The sequence below is a fragment of the Phodopus roborovskii genome, unplaced genomic scaffold, assembly GCF_943737965.1.
Source record: "Phodopus roborovskii unplaced genomic scaffold, PHOROB, whole genome shotgun sequence".
NCBI lineage: Eukaryota > Metazoa > Chordata > Mammalia > Rodentia > Cricetidae > Phodopus > Phodopus roborovskii.
The window spans coordinates 27,203,717-27,221,446 of NW_026126459.1; the positions used below are offsets into that span (position 1 = coordinate 27,203,717).

At 40.0% G+C, this 17,730-nt stretch overlaps 1 protein-coding gene across 1 annotated transcript in view; it reads left to right on the forward strand.

The window, feature by feature from the left end:
* LOC127226187 (DNA excision repair protein ERCC-5) overlaps positions 1 to 17,730 on the forward strand; it is a 63,235-nt gene that overhangs the window by 30,487 nt on the left and 15,018 nt on the right. Inside the window, exons 11-17 of the mRNA XM_051190110.1 lie at positions 1,109 to 1,284; positions 2,665 to 2,780; positions 3,294 to 3,380; positions 4,395 to 4,455; positions 6,469 to 6,612; positions 8,622 to 8,829; positions 11,417 to 12,544. Coding sequence (XP_051046067.1) covers positions 1,109 to 1,284; positions 2,665 to 2,780; positions 3,294 to 3,380; positions 4,395 to 4,455; positions 6,469 to 6,612; positions 8,622 to 8,829; positions 11,417 to 12,544 — 1,920 coding nt within the window. The remainder of the gene's footprint in view (positions 1 to 1,108; positions 1,285 to 2,664; positions 2,781 to 3,293; positions 3,381 to 4,394; positions 4,456 to 6,468; positions 6,613 to 8,621; positions 8,830 to 11,416; positions 12,545 to 17,730) is intronic.

Below are 17,730 nucleotides of genomic sequence, written 5' to 3' on the forward strand. Positions count from 1 at the left end.
TAGAGTTCAAGTGCAGCTGACCAGAATGAACCATAGAGTCTTGGTAGACTCAGATGGGGAGAGAAGGACACAGGGAGGAAGAAGAAGGGTCTTTAGGAGTTTTTTTTTTTTTTTTTTTTTTTTTTTTTTTTTTTTTGGAGGGGTGTCTTGGAAAAGCAGAGAGGAGGGTCAGCTGGGATTTTCTCCATCACTTTTTGGATCTCTTAGGCTCATACCTTACTATTTGACTCCTGAGTTTTTATTAATAATAGAATAATTTAGATACTTGTTAACTGGAATTCTCAGGTAGAACAGAATACAATTTTTAACTCTTTTTGCTATAAAATTTCAAGTTGTCTGCCAGAAACGTGTTCTACAAAGAATTTTGTAGAACATTAGCTTGCTGTTCATTTTTGTTGTTTGGTTTTTGAGACAACCTTACTTGCTTTGTAGTCCAGGCTGGCCTGTCACCCACAGTCCTCCCGAGTCACGGGATTAAAGTTTCATGAAGCCACACTTGCTCAGCTTGTTTGTTGTAGCAGTCTTCATAACTGAAACCTGGCCTTTGTGCATACTCTGTAAGTTTCTAGGCTCCATCTCCAGGCTTAGTAGGCAGACTTTCTTTCCAAAGAAGTCAATTTCATTACAAAATCCTTTCTTAAAGTTTTTGGTTTTTAGTTATATTTCAAAATAGGTTTCTTTGACATATTCTTACATCTCTGTCATTGTACTTTGTTCATATTTACCCTCTCCAACCCCTCTACCCACCTTCTCCCCATCCTCTCCTCCTAAATGTTTCCTTTTGGCTTTCATGTCATCGCACATGCATATGTGTGTAGACTCGTGTGAAATGTTAAATTTAAATTGGGCACCTAAAGAAGCTGTGTTTGCCATTTAGACTTTTGAGGGGGTGGATCTGCCTATGAATTTAAGGTTCAGTGTGTGGAAAGTAGTGAAGAGCCACAGAAAAGCTAGCTGACTGGGCAGATTCCATCATGGCCAGGTGCTTTTCAGCTCCACACAAGTGGTGATGCATGTTTAATGTTCTCTGTTTGTTGGTATCATCTTTTGGAAAATTTTGAGAATGAAGTTGGAAATTCCAAACTGTTTTCCTTTACTGACCCTCCAGATATTAGCATCTGGTTAAACCAAGCACTTAAAGGAGTCCGAGATCGCCATGGGAACCCTGTAGAAAATGCACATCTTCTCACATTGTTCCACCGGCTTTGCAAACTTCTGTTTTTTCGTATTCGTCCTATTTTTGTATTTGATGGAGATGCTCCACTGCTAAAGAAACAGACCTTGGTAAATATCATCTTATTTTATTTTTAGATCCCATTAGCAATTTATATGAAGTTCAATTACAACATTTCTTCCTTTCCTTCCTTCCAAACTCTCATATATTCTTCCCCAGTCAACTTCAAACCTTCAAATTCATAGCCTCTTTTGCCCCTCCCATTATTATTGTGTTTATGTATATTCATATATATTCCTAAATGTAACAACCTGTTCAGTCTGTATAAGGTTACCTGTATATGTTTTGTTTTTGGCTTTGCAACATAGGGTTTTTTCTGTGTAACCCTGGCTGTTCTGAACTCACTCTATAGACCAAGATGTTCTTGAACTCAGAGATCCTCTTGCTTCTGCCTCCCTAGAGGTACAGCTTAAAAGTGTGTGCCACCTCTGCCCAGTTTTATGTATGTTTTCAGTGAGTAGTTTTGACATGTAATCAATTTACTTTCAATTGTTTTTAAAAATTTTTCTTCAACAGTTTTGTTTGTTTCTCTTTTTGAGACAGGATCTCTTTATGTAGTCCCAGCTTTCCTGGAACTCCTTGTATATAATCAATCAAGCTTGCTTTGAACTCACAGAGGCCTACCTTTGCCTCCTGAGTGCTGGGATTAAAGACATGCAACACTGCCTCAGGCTTGTAATAGTTTTGTCTTTAGAAAACTTTTATGAGAGTATATTCTATATGTAATGATCAAATTTATTTCTTGACTGAGACCACTAGAATTCTTAAAATAGTTTCTTTAGAATATCTGTGTAGGTGGTCCACATATTGTCTGACTGGGCTACTATTGCTCATTGTGGAGCTCCTACTGAAGAGATGTCTCCTAGAGAGTGTGATTGAGTGTCCTTGGTAATGGGGAAACAAAACAAACAAACAGACAAACAAAAAGACTTGCAGAATAGCAACAAAACTGCACTGATCCAGGCTATCCTCTAGAATGCCTTCTTGGAGACAGTACTGTCTCAGTGGTGAAATTGTTCTTTTATTAGACTATCTTGACATTTATTAGAATATCTTTTTATACATGCTAAGGATTTCTTCTAACATAGTGTTGAATTTGGGTGGGGGGGACAAAGGTACATACAAATTATACATCTTTTGAAACAGTATCAAATGGATTTTATAATAATTTGTCTAAAGGTTTAGATTCTTGGTGGTATTGAAGTTTATTAACAAGAAACTGACAATAAGCTAATAACTGCACAGATATGCTATGTAGGTGGTATTTAGGCAAGTTCTCTGTGTGTCCTGTGCGGCACAGAACCTGAAGATGCTTACTGACAGCGGTGGGGAGGAAGCACTAGAACAGCTGTTGTCCCTGAATTCAGATAAGGAAATGTTTGTAGTAGACCAGCACCTGAGGTGAAATACCATGTGCTTCATTTTCACAGGCAAAAAGAAGGCAGAAGAAGGATTCCGCATCCACTGACTCCAGAAGAACCACGGAGAAGCTTCTGAAAACCTTTCTGAAGAGACAGGCTCTGAAAACTGCCTTCAGAAGCAAAAGGCAAGAGGAGGACTGTGCTATGGACACTTACTGGATTTCACTGTTCTCCTTGTATTTTTAACAATAGGAAGAGTGAGGAGAGGGGTGGATAGCATCAGACTTTGGGTGCAGAATTGTAGCTATGAGAAAGAAAAGCTGTTGAATTGCTTCTTTTGATTAACTAGTTTATTGGTTTGTATTTTTTTTTTTAATAGTTGTAGGAAATGGAAGACATGTGCTGGTCAGGTGCTCTACCATGGGGTTCATTGCAATCCAACTTTTTACTTTGATAAACTGATTGTAGCTGAGGCTACAACCAAGGCTCTGGGGAGCCCTAGATAATTCACCTTTGCCTCCACATGGTTCTTAGTTGTGACAATAATAGCTCTAGGGAGATGTAGGCAGGAGAAGATAGCCAGATGAAGGGGGGCTACTGATGCCCTTGAGCAGGGTTTGTGCAAACCCTGTGGGAGGAGATGATTGACTAAAAATGCATTTCATACAATTTTGTTGAAAGCTATATGTGCTTTTCAGAAATGAAGCTCTACCCAGTCTTACTCAAGTTCAAAGAAAGGATGACATCTATGTTTTGCCACCTTTGCAAGAGGAAGAAAAACATAGGTAAATGTTTATCTACTAAGGAGTATCACTTTAGAGGTTGGGGAGGTGGCGGAGGTGGCTTAGTTATTAAAGGGCTTGCCCCTCAAGTATGAGAACTTAAATTCTATCCGTCATACCCACATAAAGAGCTGGGCATACTGGCAGTACATGCCTGTCATCTCAGCCCTGGAGAAACCTCTGGGGCTTGTGCGGTTTTTAAAGTGACAGATTCTCAGTGCCTATCCTAGTCTGGCTTGGAATTTGCTCTGTAGTTCAGACTGACCTTGAATTTCTGATTCCTGCTGTAGCCTCCTTGGTGCTGGGGTTACTAGCCTACATTACCTTGCCTGGCCTAACTTGTCATTTCTTCAGGATAAACTTTCAGCTCTTTAATCACTCTTCTCCAGCCTCATCCCCTGGTTTCCTCACTGTCATGGGCAGCTTTTCCTTTCCAGATGATTGTAGAACTCAGTTTATGTACCTAGAACACTTCCTGCGTACTTCCTTTATTGCCTGCATTTGGGTCTTTTGTTTATTCATAGCAAATCCACTAATTATAGGAGATTCTGGGATGCTTCCATGACTGTCTGTATTAATTACTTTTCTGTTGCTGTGATAAATCATCATGACCAAGGCAACTGCTAAAAGAAACTCTTTAATTGGGTATATGTTTCCAGGGGTTTAGAGTCTGTTATGGCAGAATGAAGGCATGGCAGCACGAACAGCTGAGAACTCACATCTGGAGCCCTAGGTGGATGGGATAGAGTGCACTGGAGATGGTGGGAGGATTTGAGGCCTCAAAGTCTGACACTTGTGACATGCCTCTTCTCACGAGGCCACACCTTGTTTTCCTTGTGGAGTGAGTTAGGAGTTCATATTGTAATTGCTTACTTGCATGTGTCCCCCACCAGACAGTTAGATCCTAGAGTCACAGCCTTCCCATCGTAGTCACTATTATAGACCTTGAGCTCAAGAAGTATGCTTTTAAGTGTTTGTTAAAAATCATAGAAGTTAAAAGAATTTCCTTGACTACAGTTCAGAAGAGGAAGATGAAAAGCAGTGGCAAGCAAGAATGGATCAAAAGCAAGCTTTGCAGGTACTCACATAACATGGCAATTCAGAATGTGTTTCATTATTTGGAATGATGAAAATGAATAATCCTCCTGAGGTAGGTTATAAAAGTTCTCAAAAAGAAGTAAAGATAGCTTCCCCTTTTACTGTGCATGTTTGTTGTATACATATATGTATATACTTATATATATGTGTATATGTAAAATCTACACTTACTGTTCATTCCATGCACTTAGATGGTGGATCTGGCATTATGTACTTCTTTCTTTCTTCCTTTTCTTGGGGGAGGTTTTGAGATAGTTTTTCTCTATGTAGTCCTGGCTGTCCTGGACCTTACTGGTTCAGGCTGGTCTAGAACTCATAGTTCTGCCTGCCTCTGCCTCCAAAGTGCTAGGATTAAAAAAAGTTGTGAACCACCATGTCCATTTCATTATGCATTTCTTTGTGTCCAAAATAATTTATTTTCTCTTAAAAACAACTAACCACTCAAGAAGTAAATAGTAATACATGCTTCTGTAAAATATAAGAACACTTTATTGGGGCCAAGAATGTAACTTGTTGGTAAGTGCTTATTTGTATGCATGAGGCCCTAGATTTGGCGGTCCCCAGTGCCACAAATAAATGCAAAAACAAGAGATTATCTTTATGATAATAAATAATTTACACAGTTTTGGCATATTTAAAGACTGTCCCCTGAGCCAGATATAGATGTGTGCAATATATTTGTGTATATTCATACCTGTGCATATATTCTAATTACCTTTTGCAATGTAAGTTAGTCATATATAATTGGCCATTTTTATTATTTATCCTCTGCCATGGTTATTGGGTTTGATAAGCACAAGGAGGTGCTTGTCTCTTGCAGTTTTCCATGCAGATGCTGTCAGAGTGTTCCTGGGTAACTTCATAGGCTCCCTCCCATGTACAGTCGGGGCTAGGGAGATGGCTCAAGAGCAATGGCTCCTCTTCCAAAGTACCAGACAAGTTTTTTGAATGAACATTTTTCTCAAGCTTATTAAGGTAATAGATAACATTCTTTGACCCCCAATGTCTATTGTTTTAGTAGGTCTAGTAGAAGACTTTTGAGCTAAAACCTTGGGTTCTTATATCTTTTTGAGGCTCTGCATTGTCTCTGCATCAGACAGTCAGACATTAGTAGGTGCTGGTGGTTAGAACTAAGGATCTTGTGTCAGAATTTCAGAGTTCACAGGCTGTGTGATTTAAACAACTTAATTTCTTTTTTCTCAAGCTTTAGTTTTTAAAATTTATTTTTGTTTTATGTGCTCTGGTATTTTGCCTGTGTCTATGTCTATGTGAGGATGTCGAATCCCAGAACTGGAATTAAAGACGGTTTTGAGCTGCTATGTGGGTGCTAGGAATTGAACCCAGATCCTGTGGAAGAGCAGCCAGTGCTCTTAACCACAGAGCCATCTCTCCAGCCCCCAAATTAATTTCTTCAAGATATTGTTTTCTTTAAAAACAAAAACTAATGTGACTATAAGAATGGTTCTTATCCACAAATCTTTTCCTCATTTCAGAACCCTTACACGTGTTCTATCTTAGTTTAGGCTTCCCACTCCCATCAGGCTCTTGGTATTTTTAAAATCTCTTCCCAGGACATCAGTTGGATAGGTTTTCTCCATCTATCACATAAGATTTTCTTTTCCCTTTTTGCTTCCCTGATTACTCTCATCAGATCAGCTTGTTGATGTTCTCACAGTTATCTTGCTTATTTATTTACTTGCTTATATGACTTGCTCTACTCCTAAGATTTGGGGACACTTATATACACAATCACCACAGTACGCAGAGTTTTAGAGCAGGGTCTGGGTGGTGTATATGTGCTTGGTAAGTCATTTGCTTTGGAGTAAGTGAACAAATGAAGGGACTTACCTGTTTGTTCACTGTGATGCCTGTTGCAAATGTGTACTAGATGATGTAGAGCTGAATTTAGGATATAAACACAGCAAGTGCAACAGTGAAGAGACCTAAATGGGTAAATATAAATTAAATGATGCCAGCATTTTACCTCCCACAGGAAGAATTCTTTCATAATCCTCAGGCCATAGATATTGAGTCTGAGGATTTCAGCAGCCTGCCGCCTGAAGTAAAGCACGAGATCTTGACTGACATGAAAGAGTTTACCAAGCGAAGACGAACATTGTTTGAAGCAATGCCAGAGGTAAACCACCCAGCTGTGCACAGTAGCACACCAACACTTAGAACTGAACTTCAGCAAAACTCGAAGAAGGGGAAATAGAGACATGGTACTTAGACTCTAAGTCTCCACTTTAGACAGTAGTCCAGCTGCAGGGACACAGAATTTCTATGTCTCACATCCCACGAAGCATAGTTTATTGATTCATTACAACTCATAGATATCTAGAGAAATATTCTGGCCAAGAGTAGGGCGTTTCTTCTGTTTGTTCTCAGTGTCTTGTAAATGGTATTCTAATTCTCAGCACAGAACATGCCTAGCCTGATTATGGCTACACTCTCAGACAATACCTCAGTGTTGTCTTAGAAGTTACTTTAAACCACAACATATGTTGCCTACAAATTAACCATAATATGGAAAATACTTCAAGTATGACATTCCAGATACAGAGTTGTATGAGTGTTCCTCTCCTTCTTTGTGAATGGTGGGAATAGGGTGGCCTGAGTATGGTGACTTTAAAGTCACAGGAAGCCGAGACAGGTGTGGTGTGCGTGGTTGTGTGTTGTTGTGTCCTGATAGTTGCTGTTTACTTAGTTTGTGCTCCCATTGAGCACTTGCTAGATTTACTTTCTGATGTGTGAGTACCATTTTCCTTCCTTTTGCCACTACCTGCTGTTTCCAGAAGTTCTCCTTAAACATTGAGGTGGAATGTAGATTTACAGCAATTGATGTAGTTGTTTTGTTTTTGTTTTTAATTTGCTGTGGACTTCAAAATACTTTTTACTTTGGTACCAAAAGATGAAAAAAAAAAAGTTGATTTATCTTGTAGGTCTGATTTTCCATGTAGTTAGTTCAGATAAGGTACATAGAATTGATATTAGGTTTCGGGGTACTAGAAATAATTTTTTTGTTTGTTTGTTTTTAGTTTTTGTTTGTTTGTTTCTTTGATTTATTTCAAGGGGAAAACAATCTATCTTTCAGGCATGTTTTTTTTTGGGGGGGGGTGTTGTGAAGAATTTCTGAGTATGACTGATAGAGATAAGATTTGAGTGGAGTGAGAAGGAAAGGAGAAAGACATCACCTAGTGTTTTTTTTTTTTTTTGTTTTTTGTTTTGTTTTGTTTTATTTTGTTTTTGTTTTTTCTCTTTGCAACCATGGTGTTGGTAGAGCTGGAAGGCTAGGGTGGTTCCATAAGAAGAAAGGTTCCAAGTAGTCCAAATGGACCTTAGTATGACTTATCCATCATACACATGTGGTGTTCATAAGAGAAGATCCATGTCCTAGTGGCAGGGATAATCATAGACTCAGTTTTGTAAGTCATCTGTCTGAGGTTTTGCATGTGAGTCTGGTGTTGAAGTCTCAAGTCCATCATTTGCAGACTGGAGATAGGAAAAAGTCTCATTGGATGTCTGTGAGAATAAATCAGGGTATTTTATATAGAAGTGCTTAGAATGCCCTCAATGGGAAAGGCTTTATACTTGTTAATTATGATTATTACCTCTGATTGCTTTATTATGTGTTATATGTGGACCAAGGACAGTGCTAGGTACTTCACTTGTATCTAGAAGGTTGTGTTTTGCTGAGCTACCATCCTATATCATGCCACAGTCATGTAGTCTAGCTCAGGAAATGATTTTTGAATGAATGATTAAATAATAAAAAGTTCCTTCATAATTTCTTTTGCTTAATTGTTTTTGTTTCAAAGATATTTTTTTAAAGGTTGTTTTAATGTCATGTGTGCTAATAATCACAGTACTTGGGAGGCAGAGGCAGGAGTATTTCTATAATTTCAAGTCCAGCTTGGTCTATGTAGTGAGTTCCAGACTAGCTTGGGCCACTTATTGAGAGACTGTCTGAAAAACAAACAATAACAACAAAACAAGAAACAAAAAAGGAAGTTACCACTGGAACCCCTTGCCCATTAGTTTTCTAGTTTTATTTTATCTATGAAACTATACCCTTTGGGGATGGGTTGGTAAGCAGTGGTGTCTGTGTTAATGTAAGGCATCAAGTTTTGTTTCTTTTGTTCCTAGGAGTCTAACGATTTTTCACAGTACCAGCTGAAAGGTTTGCTTAAGAAAAACTACCTAAACCAGCACATAGAAAATGTCCAAAAGGAAATGAACCAGCAGCACTCAGGACAAATCCAGAGGCAATACGAAGATGAGGGAGGATTTCTGAAGGAGATAGAGTCAAGGAGAGTGGTCTCTGAAGACACCTCACACTACATCTTGATAAAAGGTACCAGGTACCATCATTGATAGTTAAAAGACAGGATAGGGATGCAGTTTGCTGCTGCTACCATGCCTTCCCTGCCATGATGGGCTATGTTCTTCTGTGCCAGTCAAAGCAGAGACAGAGCATCTGAGAACTTCTATCAAGAGAACTGTGCTCTTCAGGTTCTTGTTAGGGCTTATGCAGGTAGCCACAGCTGCTGTGTCTTATGATTCTGATGGCCATCCCTTATCCAGAACATAGCATTTTGTAGTCTTTCTTTCCATCCTTAGGCTCCCGAATTCTTTCTATACCTACTCTTCCCCATTTTGGGGTATTAGGTTATGTGTGTGTGTGTATGCACCATATGAAAGTCTCATTTAGGGCTGAGTACTCATTGGTTGCTTGTTCAAGAATTCAGCATTGATTATCACCCTCTTCAGGGAGGAGTGTCTTTGGTCCAGGCTGGCAGCAGCACTGGTTTTGAGGTACAAATGTAAGGGGTTTGGGAAGCCGTTGGACTACATGTTCAATGAATAAAACAATAGCAGTACATTATTCCCTAGGGCCTATGACCTCTCTAGCCATGAGTTTTGACTGGGTATATAGTCTCAGACATCTTTCCTCCTGTGGGGTGGGCAGCAGATCCAGTTGAGTAATATGTTGATTGACCCCAGAGTATTCTCACCACTGTTGCACTATGGGCACATCTAGTTTGTCAGGCCAAAACTGTAGCATATAGCATTTACCACCAGGAAAGACTTGAAAATTCCTTACTCCCAGCAGCTTGCCTTATACCTTTCAGTTCTGTGGAAGCTGGGCAGCAGGCAAGGGGCTTCCAGCTCACTTCCAGCTCCTGTGTCCTGTGTCCAGGGTGTGTTGTGTCATTTGCAATAGGGCTTTACCTTCTAGTTCCAGTGGAGAGTTAAGAGCAACAGCAATGGCCTAGATTGTTTTGGGAGCTTCTTGGGGCTGTCTGGTCAGAGACTCACCGGGAGTATTTTGCACATGGCACTGGAATTTTTAATCAATATCCATGGCTTCTAAGAGCAATATCTTCAACTCACACAGGATACTTCCATTCAAAGAAATTTTTATTGTGTTTTTTAAATTATATAGTGGTGCATTTCCATGTGGTTTTTGTATGTGTCATTGGTTTTGGTTGACCCTTCTCACCTATAACCTTCACCTTTCTTCTATTCTTCCAATTCCTTCCCTAGTTAAACCTTTCTGCCCCTAGTGTACCTCCTTTTCATATCATATCACTTTTCTAAAGTGAGAGAAAATGAGCTGCAGTCTTGGTGTGATGGAGAAAACAGAAGTTAAAATCATGGGATTTAGAAGCAGACATGGCTTTGATTTCTAGTTCTGACACTTAATTTGAGCAAGTGGCCTAACCTTTGTGAGTCTTCACTTTCATGACAGGCACTTTGTATCTCTGATACAGTTTGTTCTATGGGCTCTGTCAGGTCTTGTTTGTAAAGTGTCCAGTGTATAGTGGCTTCTGTTATTTATAAATTTATTATGCACATTAGCTACTTAAGGTAGAGTTTTGTTCTCACTGACAGTAGAATGCCTCTAACATTTCCTTGGACCTTGACTATTTTTCACTGTGATGGGTGTTAATGTAATATTTACTTTATTTTAAAAACACGTGAGACGAAATATTTTGCATCAAAGTAATATTTAAAATATGAAGTTAGCATTAAAAATACACAACAAGGAACTTCAGAGATGGCTGAGCAATTAAGATCTCATCCTGCTTTTCCAGAAGACATGGGTTCCAAGTCACCCACACAAGTGGCTCACAAGTGCCTGTAATTGCAACTCCAGGGGGATCAGCATTCTCTTCTGACTTTCCCAGACACCCACATTCAGGGCATTCATTTACATTACCACACACACACACACACACACACACACACACACACACACACACACAGAAATAAATAGATAGGTAGATAGTAATCAGAAAGTCACCATTTGTAAAGCCGGCTTAAATCAAAAGGCCATCTCACTGCCTCATTAACCCATACCATTAGTGCTTTCATCAACTATCAGATATATTTCTATTTTCTTAGCTGTTGCTTTTCCTTAGGAGATAAAGGAATTTTTTTCATTTCAGATTTTATGATAAAGAACTTAGTTTCGAAAACATTTTTTGAATTTGCTAGTAATTAAAATAATAGGGAAGAAGATCATTTTTTAAATTTAAATTCACATGTGTGAGCACTAACACTAGGATCTAATTTCTTTTTTTCTATACAAACATGAAATAATTAAAATGGCATTGTATTTTATGAAATAGATAAAAGTACTTGTTTTACTTTTGGCTGTGTAATGTGGCAAAATAAAATTTTAAATTACAAAATAGAACCTTGGGTACTCTGTAGGTCTGAGTTCAGGGAAAAGAAATCATGATGAAGTCAGTGGAATATTGGTTAACTAACAGTTATAGTTAGTCACTATTGGATTTGCTACTGCAGAGCCAACCACTTTAGAATTAGTGAATGAATTTAATAAAAATGTGTCACTATGTTTATGATCCAGGATTCCCAGAAATACATTGTCATACTGTGAATTGCATGGTGAGAAGTGTTATAATTTCTTTTAGGTATTCAAGCTAAGAAAGTTATGGATGTGGATTCAGAGACTTCTCCTTCTTCAAGCAAAATGCATAGCATGTCCTTTGACCTGAAGTCATCACCCCATGAGAAAGTGAAGCCAGAGAAAGAGCCAGAGGCCACACCCCCTTCTCCAAGAACTTTACTGGCTATGCAGGCAGCCATGCTGGGAAGTAGCTCAGAAGAGGAGCCGGAGAGTGGAGAGGGAAGGCAGTCTAGGGAGAGGAACTTGTGGGCCACTGCAGATGCAGGCTCCATATCGCCACAGACCCTCGCAGCTATTCAGAGAGTTCTGGACGATGATGAGGATGGGAAAGTGTGTGAGAGGGGTGATGAGCCAACAGGAAGGACGTTGATGACAGTGGGTGATGATAAAGATGGGAAAGTGTATGCAAGTAGTGATGAACTGGCAGTGAGGACACTGCTTGGAAATACGCCAGACCAGGAGCACAGTGATGGAGTTGTAGTGAGAGATGGAGGCATGCCATTTGCCACAGTTCCTCCTTTACCCACCATGACTGCAGGAAAGGAGGGTGTGGTCAGCTCCAGTAGTGAAAAAGAACAGACAGCCTCAGCTCATTCATTGAGTACTCCTTGTCATCAAGCTGGTGAATGCTGTGCTCCAAAAGAACAAATGTCACTTATTCATGTGGCGAATGAAACATCTCAGATAAGCAGTGAGTGTGAGGTTGGGGGTAAGCAAGCTCTCCTTCCATTAGCATGCACTGAGTTTCCATGCAGTGATGCCTCTGGGCTCCTCAGCGAAAGGAAACTGACCCTGGTACCTCCAACAAGAACACATTCTGCTCAGAAGATAGACACACACCCTGAAGAGTCTGAGCTGCAGAAAGGTCTCAACCCACCTGAGAGTAAATGCATTTCCTCTTGTTTTTCAAGTGACGAAACAGAAAGTGGGCAAACTCCTGCTTCCAAAGCATGGAGCACAGTTCACGTCCTGTCAGAGGCAATGGGTAACTTAGAAAAGGCTGACGAACATGGAGATTCCCTGAGAACCATCCAGCAGCTGGAGATGCCTGAAGCTGCTGCCAACGAGTTGATTTCAGTCCCAGAGCCCATGGGATCAATGGGGATGGAGTCTGAAGAAAGCGAGTCTGATGGTAGGTATTCCTTTAAGGGGATAGGGTTGGAGGACTTCGTGTCTGTAGTGTAGCCCTTTTTACAGCAGGGGAACAGGAAGAAAGGAGAAATGACCTTCTTGGGGTCACATAACCAGGACGGGGATGCTCTGCTTTGCTGGGCTGTCCTTGGTATCTTTAAGATTTTATTTTATTTTATGTGTTTTGCCTGTGTGTATGTCTGTGCACATATGCATGCAGTACCCATGGACATCAGAAGAGGACAGCAGATCTTCTGGAACTGGAGTTACACATGGTTTTGCCCTGCTCTGGACATGAGGGGACTTAGTGCAGGGCCTCAGCAATTGCAGCAAATGTTGGCATTTAGCAACATTTTGGCAGCCTCTGTCCTTGTATTATTAAAGGAAGGAGTGCTGTGCTTGGAGAAAAGAAAGCTAAATTTCCTTTAGCTTTTGTTAACTTTTTACTTTGACATACTTACAAAAATTAAAAGATTGAAAACTATCATAGACTGCTGACTGACTCATGCCTAAACATAGAGGCCAGTATTTTGTCCCATTTGTTTTATAGTCTCTGTCTCTCTTTATACCTGTTCCTTCTGTCTCTTCCCCTCCATCTCAGTCTGTCCTATCCTTTCTCTCCATGTACATCTTTCCTCTCTAGCTGTTTTGTGTGTGTGTGTGTGTGTGTGTACACATGTCAGTGATCCTCATTGTTTATATACCTTACTCATTTGTGCAGCCACCTACTTGTTAAAATTTGACTCCAGAATCAAAGTCACTTTGATTTCTTTATAGGCATTTGTCAGAAAGATGTTCTGCCTAGTTTCGGTGCACCCACAGAGATAACCAGGGACCACTGGCAGGGTAGGGCAGTCTAGAGCAGGAATCTCCAGCTGGGGACCCTCCCTATTCTGGCATCCATAGTAGGGTACCCTCAGGCAAGTCACATAACACTCTGAACATCATCTCTTACATAATGAAAGAATGTATGTACACACATATACAATTGTTCATACATACATTTATGTGTGAATGAAACAAATATATTAGCTAATTTAGTATTTGAAATGACTTTATTTGTCACACTTCAAGCAATGGAGATAACTCTGCATATATGTTTACACATAATTTATGTCCTGTTAGTGGTCAAATTTCTTTTTGTTGTTGTTGTTTTTTTTTCTTTTTCATTTTACATATCAACCACAGTTTCCCCTCCATCACCTCAACCATGGCCTCCCCACCCCCTCCCCTGGCCCCAACCGCATTCACTCCTTACAGAGGAGTAGGGAGTCAACAAAACCTAGCATATCAAGTTGAGACAGGACCAATCCCTTCTCTCTGTATCAAGGCTAAGCAAGGCATCCCTCCATAGGGAATGGGCTCCAAAAAGCCAGCTCATGCACCAGGGATAAATTCTGGTCCCACTGTCAGGGGCCACACAAACAGACCAAGCCACATTAACTGTCACCCACATTCAGAGGGCCTAGTTCAGTCCCCATGAAGCTGGGGAGCTGTCAGTCTAGAGTCTTTGAGCTCCTACTAGCTCTGTTCATTGGTCTCTATGGGTTTGCTCATCATGATCTTGACCCCCTTGTTTATATAATCCCTTCTTACTCGCTTTGATTGGGCTACAGGAGCTCAGCCCAATGCTTGGCTTTGGATCTCTGTATATGCTTCCATAAGTTACTTTATAAAGGTTCTATGATGACAGTTATGGTAATCACCAACCTGATTACAGGGGCAGGCCAGTTCAGGCACCCTCTTCACTATTGCTTGGGGTCTTAGCTGGGGTCATCCTTGTGGATTCCTGGGAATTTTCCTGCCACCAGGTTTCCCCCTTAACCCTGTAATGGCTCCCTCTATCAGGATTGCACTTTTGTTGTTTTCCCTCTCCATTCCTCCCCCAGTACAACCTTCCCATTCCCCTCATGCTCTCATCTCCCCTCTGTCCCCTCTACTCCTGCCTTGCCCCAGTCTACCCGGGAGATCTTATCTATTTCCCCTTTCTAGGGTGGGTCCTGCATCCCTTTTAGGGTCCTCCTTTTTAACTAGCATCTTGGGTTGTGGATTGTAGCCTGTTTATCCTTTATTTACATCTAATGAGTGAGTACTTAATATATTTATCTTTCTGGGTCAGGGTTACCTCACCTAGATTTTTTTCTAGTTCCATTCATTTGCCTGCAAATTTCATGTTGTCTCTGTTTTTTTTTTTTTTTTACAGCTGGAGTACCATTGTGTAAATGTACCACATTTTCTTTACTTATTCTTCAGTTGAGGGACATCTAGGTTGTTTCTGGTTCTAGCTATTACAAATAATGCTGTTAGGAACATAGTAAAGCAAGTGTCCTTGTGGTGTGATTGAGCATCCTTTGGGTATGCCCAAGTGTGGAAATTCTGGGACTTGAGGTAGATTGATTGCCAGTTTTCTGAGAAATTGCCATATTGATTTCTAAAATGTCTGTGTAAGTATGCACTCCCACCAACAGTGGAGAAGAGTTTCCTTTTATCTACATCCTCTCCAGCATAAGCTGTGATCAGTGTTTTTTATCTTAGCTATTCTGACAGGTGTAAGATGGTATCTCAGAGTTGTTTTGATTTGCATTTCCCTGATGACTAAGAATGTTGAACCAATCCTTAAATATATTTTGGCCATTTGAGCTGCTTCTGTTGAGAACTCTCTGTTTAGATCTGTATCCCATTTTTTAAATTGGATTATTTGATATTTTGATGTCTAGTTTCTTGAGTTCATTATATATTTTAGAGATCAGCCCTTTGTCAGATGTTGGATTGGTGAAGATCTCTTCCCATTCTGTAGGTTTTGCATTTTTTCTTATTTGCTATGTCCTTACAGAAATTTTTCAGTTTCAGGAAGTCCCATTTATTAATTATTGCTCTCAGTGTCTGTGCTGCTAGTGTTCCATTTAGGAAGTGGTCTCCTGTGCCTATTCCTTCAAGGCTACTGCCCACTTTCTCTTCTGTCAGGTTCAGTGTAATAGGATTTATGCTCAGGTGTTTTTATCCACTTTGACTTGAGTTTTGTGCATGGTGATGTATATGGATCTATTAATTGCATGCTGTTACATGTTGACATCCAGTTATGCCAACAACATTTGTTGAAGATGCTTTCCTTTTTTCTTTAAACAATTTTGGCTTCTTTGTTAAATTATCAGGTGTTCATAGGTGTCAGGATCAATGTTGGGGTTTTCCCTTAGGTTCTATTGATCCACGTGTCTGTTTTTATGCCAAATCCAATATGTTTTTATTACTATCTGTAGTACAGCTTGAAGTTGGGGATGGTGATGTATCTGGAAGTTCCTTTATTGTACAGGATTGCTTTATCCTGGGTTTTTTTGTTTCATATGGAGTTGAGTATTGTTCTTTTGAGGTCTGTGAAGAATTGTGTTAGTTTTTTTTTTTTTTTTTTTAAATGTGGATGCACTGACTCTGTAGAATGCTTTTGGTAAGATTGCCATTTTTACTATGTTGATCATACCTACCCAAAAGCATTGGAGAGTTTTTCAGTTTCTCTCTTCAAAGACTTAAAAGTTCTTGTCATTCAAGTCTTTCACTTGTTTGGTTAAAGTTACTTCAAGATATTTTATGTTATTTATGGCTATTTTTTTTCTTGTCCCATTTATCATTTGTATATAGGAGGTCTAATGATTTTTTTTTTTTTTTTGAGTTAATATTGTATCCTACCACATTTATCGTCTGTAGGAGTTCCTGGTAGAAATTTTTGGGTCGCTTGGTAAACTATCATATCATCTGCAAATAGTGAAAGTTTGACTTCTTCCTTTCCTATTTGTATCCCCTTGATCTCCTTTTGTTGTCTTACTTACTGTTGTTGTTATTGTCATGTGGATTGGTCATTCAGTTACAGCCCAACTCTATAACATGTTTGCTCAGCATGTCCTCCTCTTTTTCTGGGGTGGGGTGTCCTTCAAGCAAGCCATTGTGGCTTTTGCCAGTTCCTAATTGTATTTTGATCATTTCTGTACTTCTGGCCAGGATGTAAGGTTTTCTTATACTGACTCTACTATATAGCCCTTGTCTAGCATTTCATCAAGGAGCCGTGATTCTTAGTGGAGCTTATAAGTCAGGCACACTGGCTCATGGGTGAGCCACTTCTTTTAGGTTTTCCAATTTTGTTGGGTATAGATTTGTATGATTCTCTGGATTCTTGGGTGTATGTTGTTATGATGCCCTTTTTATTTCTGATTTTGTTTATTTGGAAAGTCTCCCCCCTTTAGTTATTTTGGATGAGAGTTTGTATATCATGTTGTTTTTTTCCAAGAATCAACTCTTTGTTTCATTGATTCTTTGAATTATTCTATTTGTTGCCCTCAGTTTCATTATCTCTTGCCATCTATTTCTCTTGAGTGTGCTTACTTCTTTTTGTTCTAGAGCTTTCAGGTGTGTCAGGTAAAAGGGCCAGCCAAAGAAACTCATCTTGACCCTGAAACCAGAGCCAGTGAAAAAAAACTCATCCTGACTCTGTGAAAGAAATATATGTTGGCCCTGAAACCAGAGTTAAATCTGCCCCTGACAAACTGAGTACAAAGCCAACCAATTCCTAAGCATGAAATATGGCTAATCTGAGCTTGTTCAAGCTCAAAGGGATTGAAATCTGACCAATTCCCACCCTGAAAGTCTTCTCTCTGGTAAAAGTACACCCAAAGAAGCCCTGTATAAGCCCTGTGCCTGTTCAGTTGGGAGCTGCCCTTCTCCATCCTGGCAGAGACAACTACTCTTCAGGATAACGCCTTCCAAAATCTCTTGAAAGAGATTTGGGTCAAGGCCTTTCACTGGAGCAGAGCAGAATCTCTGCTGGGAAACTCCCCAGTGGAGTGGAGCAGAGATGCAATGGAGGTCTCTGCTGGGAAACTTCCTTTGGGGAGTGGAGCAGAAGTAGCAACTTTTCTGTGGAGCTGGAGTAGATTGCTACATTTCTGCAGTGGTTTCCCCCTTAACAGAGTGAGGCAGAAGAAGAGTGGAGTTGAGAAGAAATAGACATGTCTGCTGGGAAACTCCCTTATGGGAGTGGAATAGAGCTCAGCTGTAGTGACTGTCTCTAAGAAAGGAGCCTGAATGCCACATCCTATGGGGAGACCATCACTGACTGGACCCCAGCTTCAGGTATAGCCTGATAAGTCAGGATACCTTTCTCCTCACAGCTGTAGGTATCCGGAATACCTTCCTCTCACA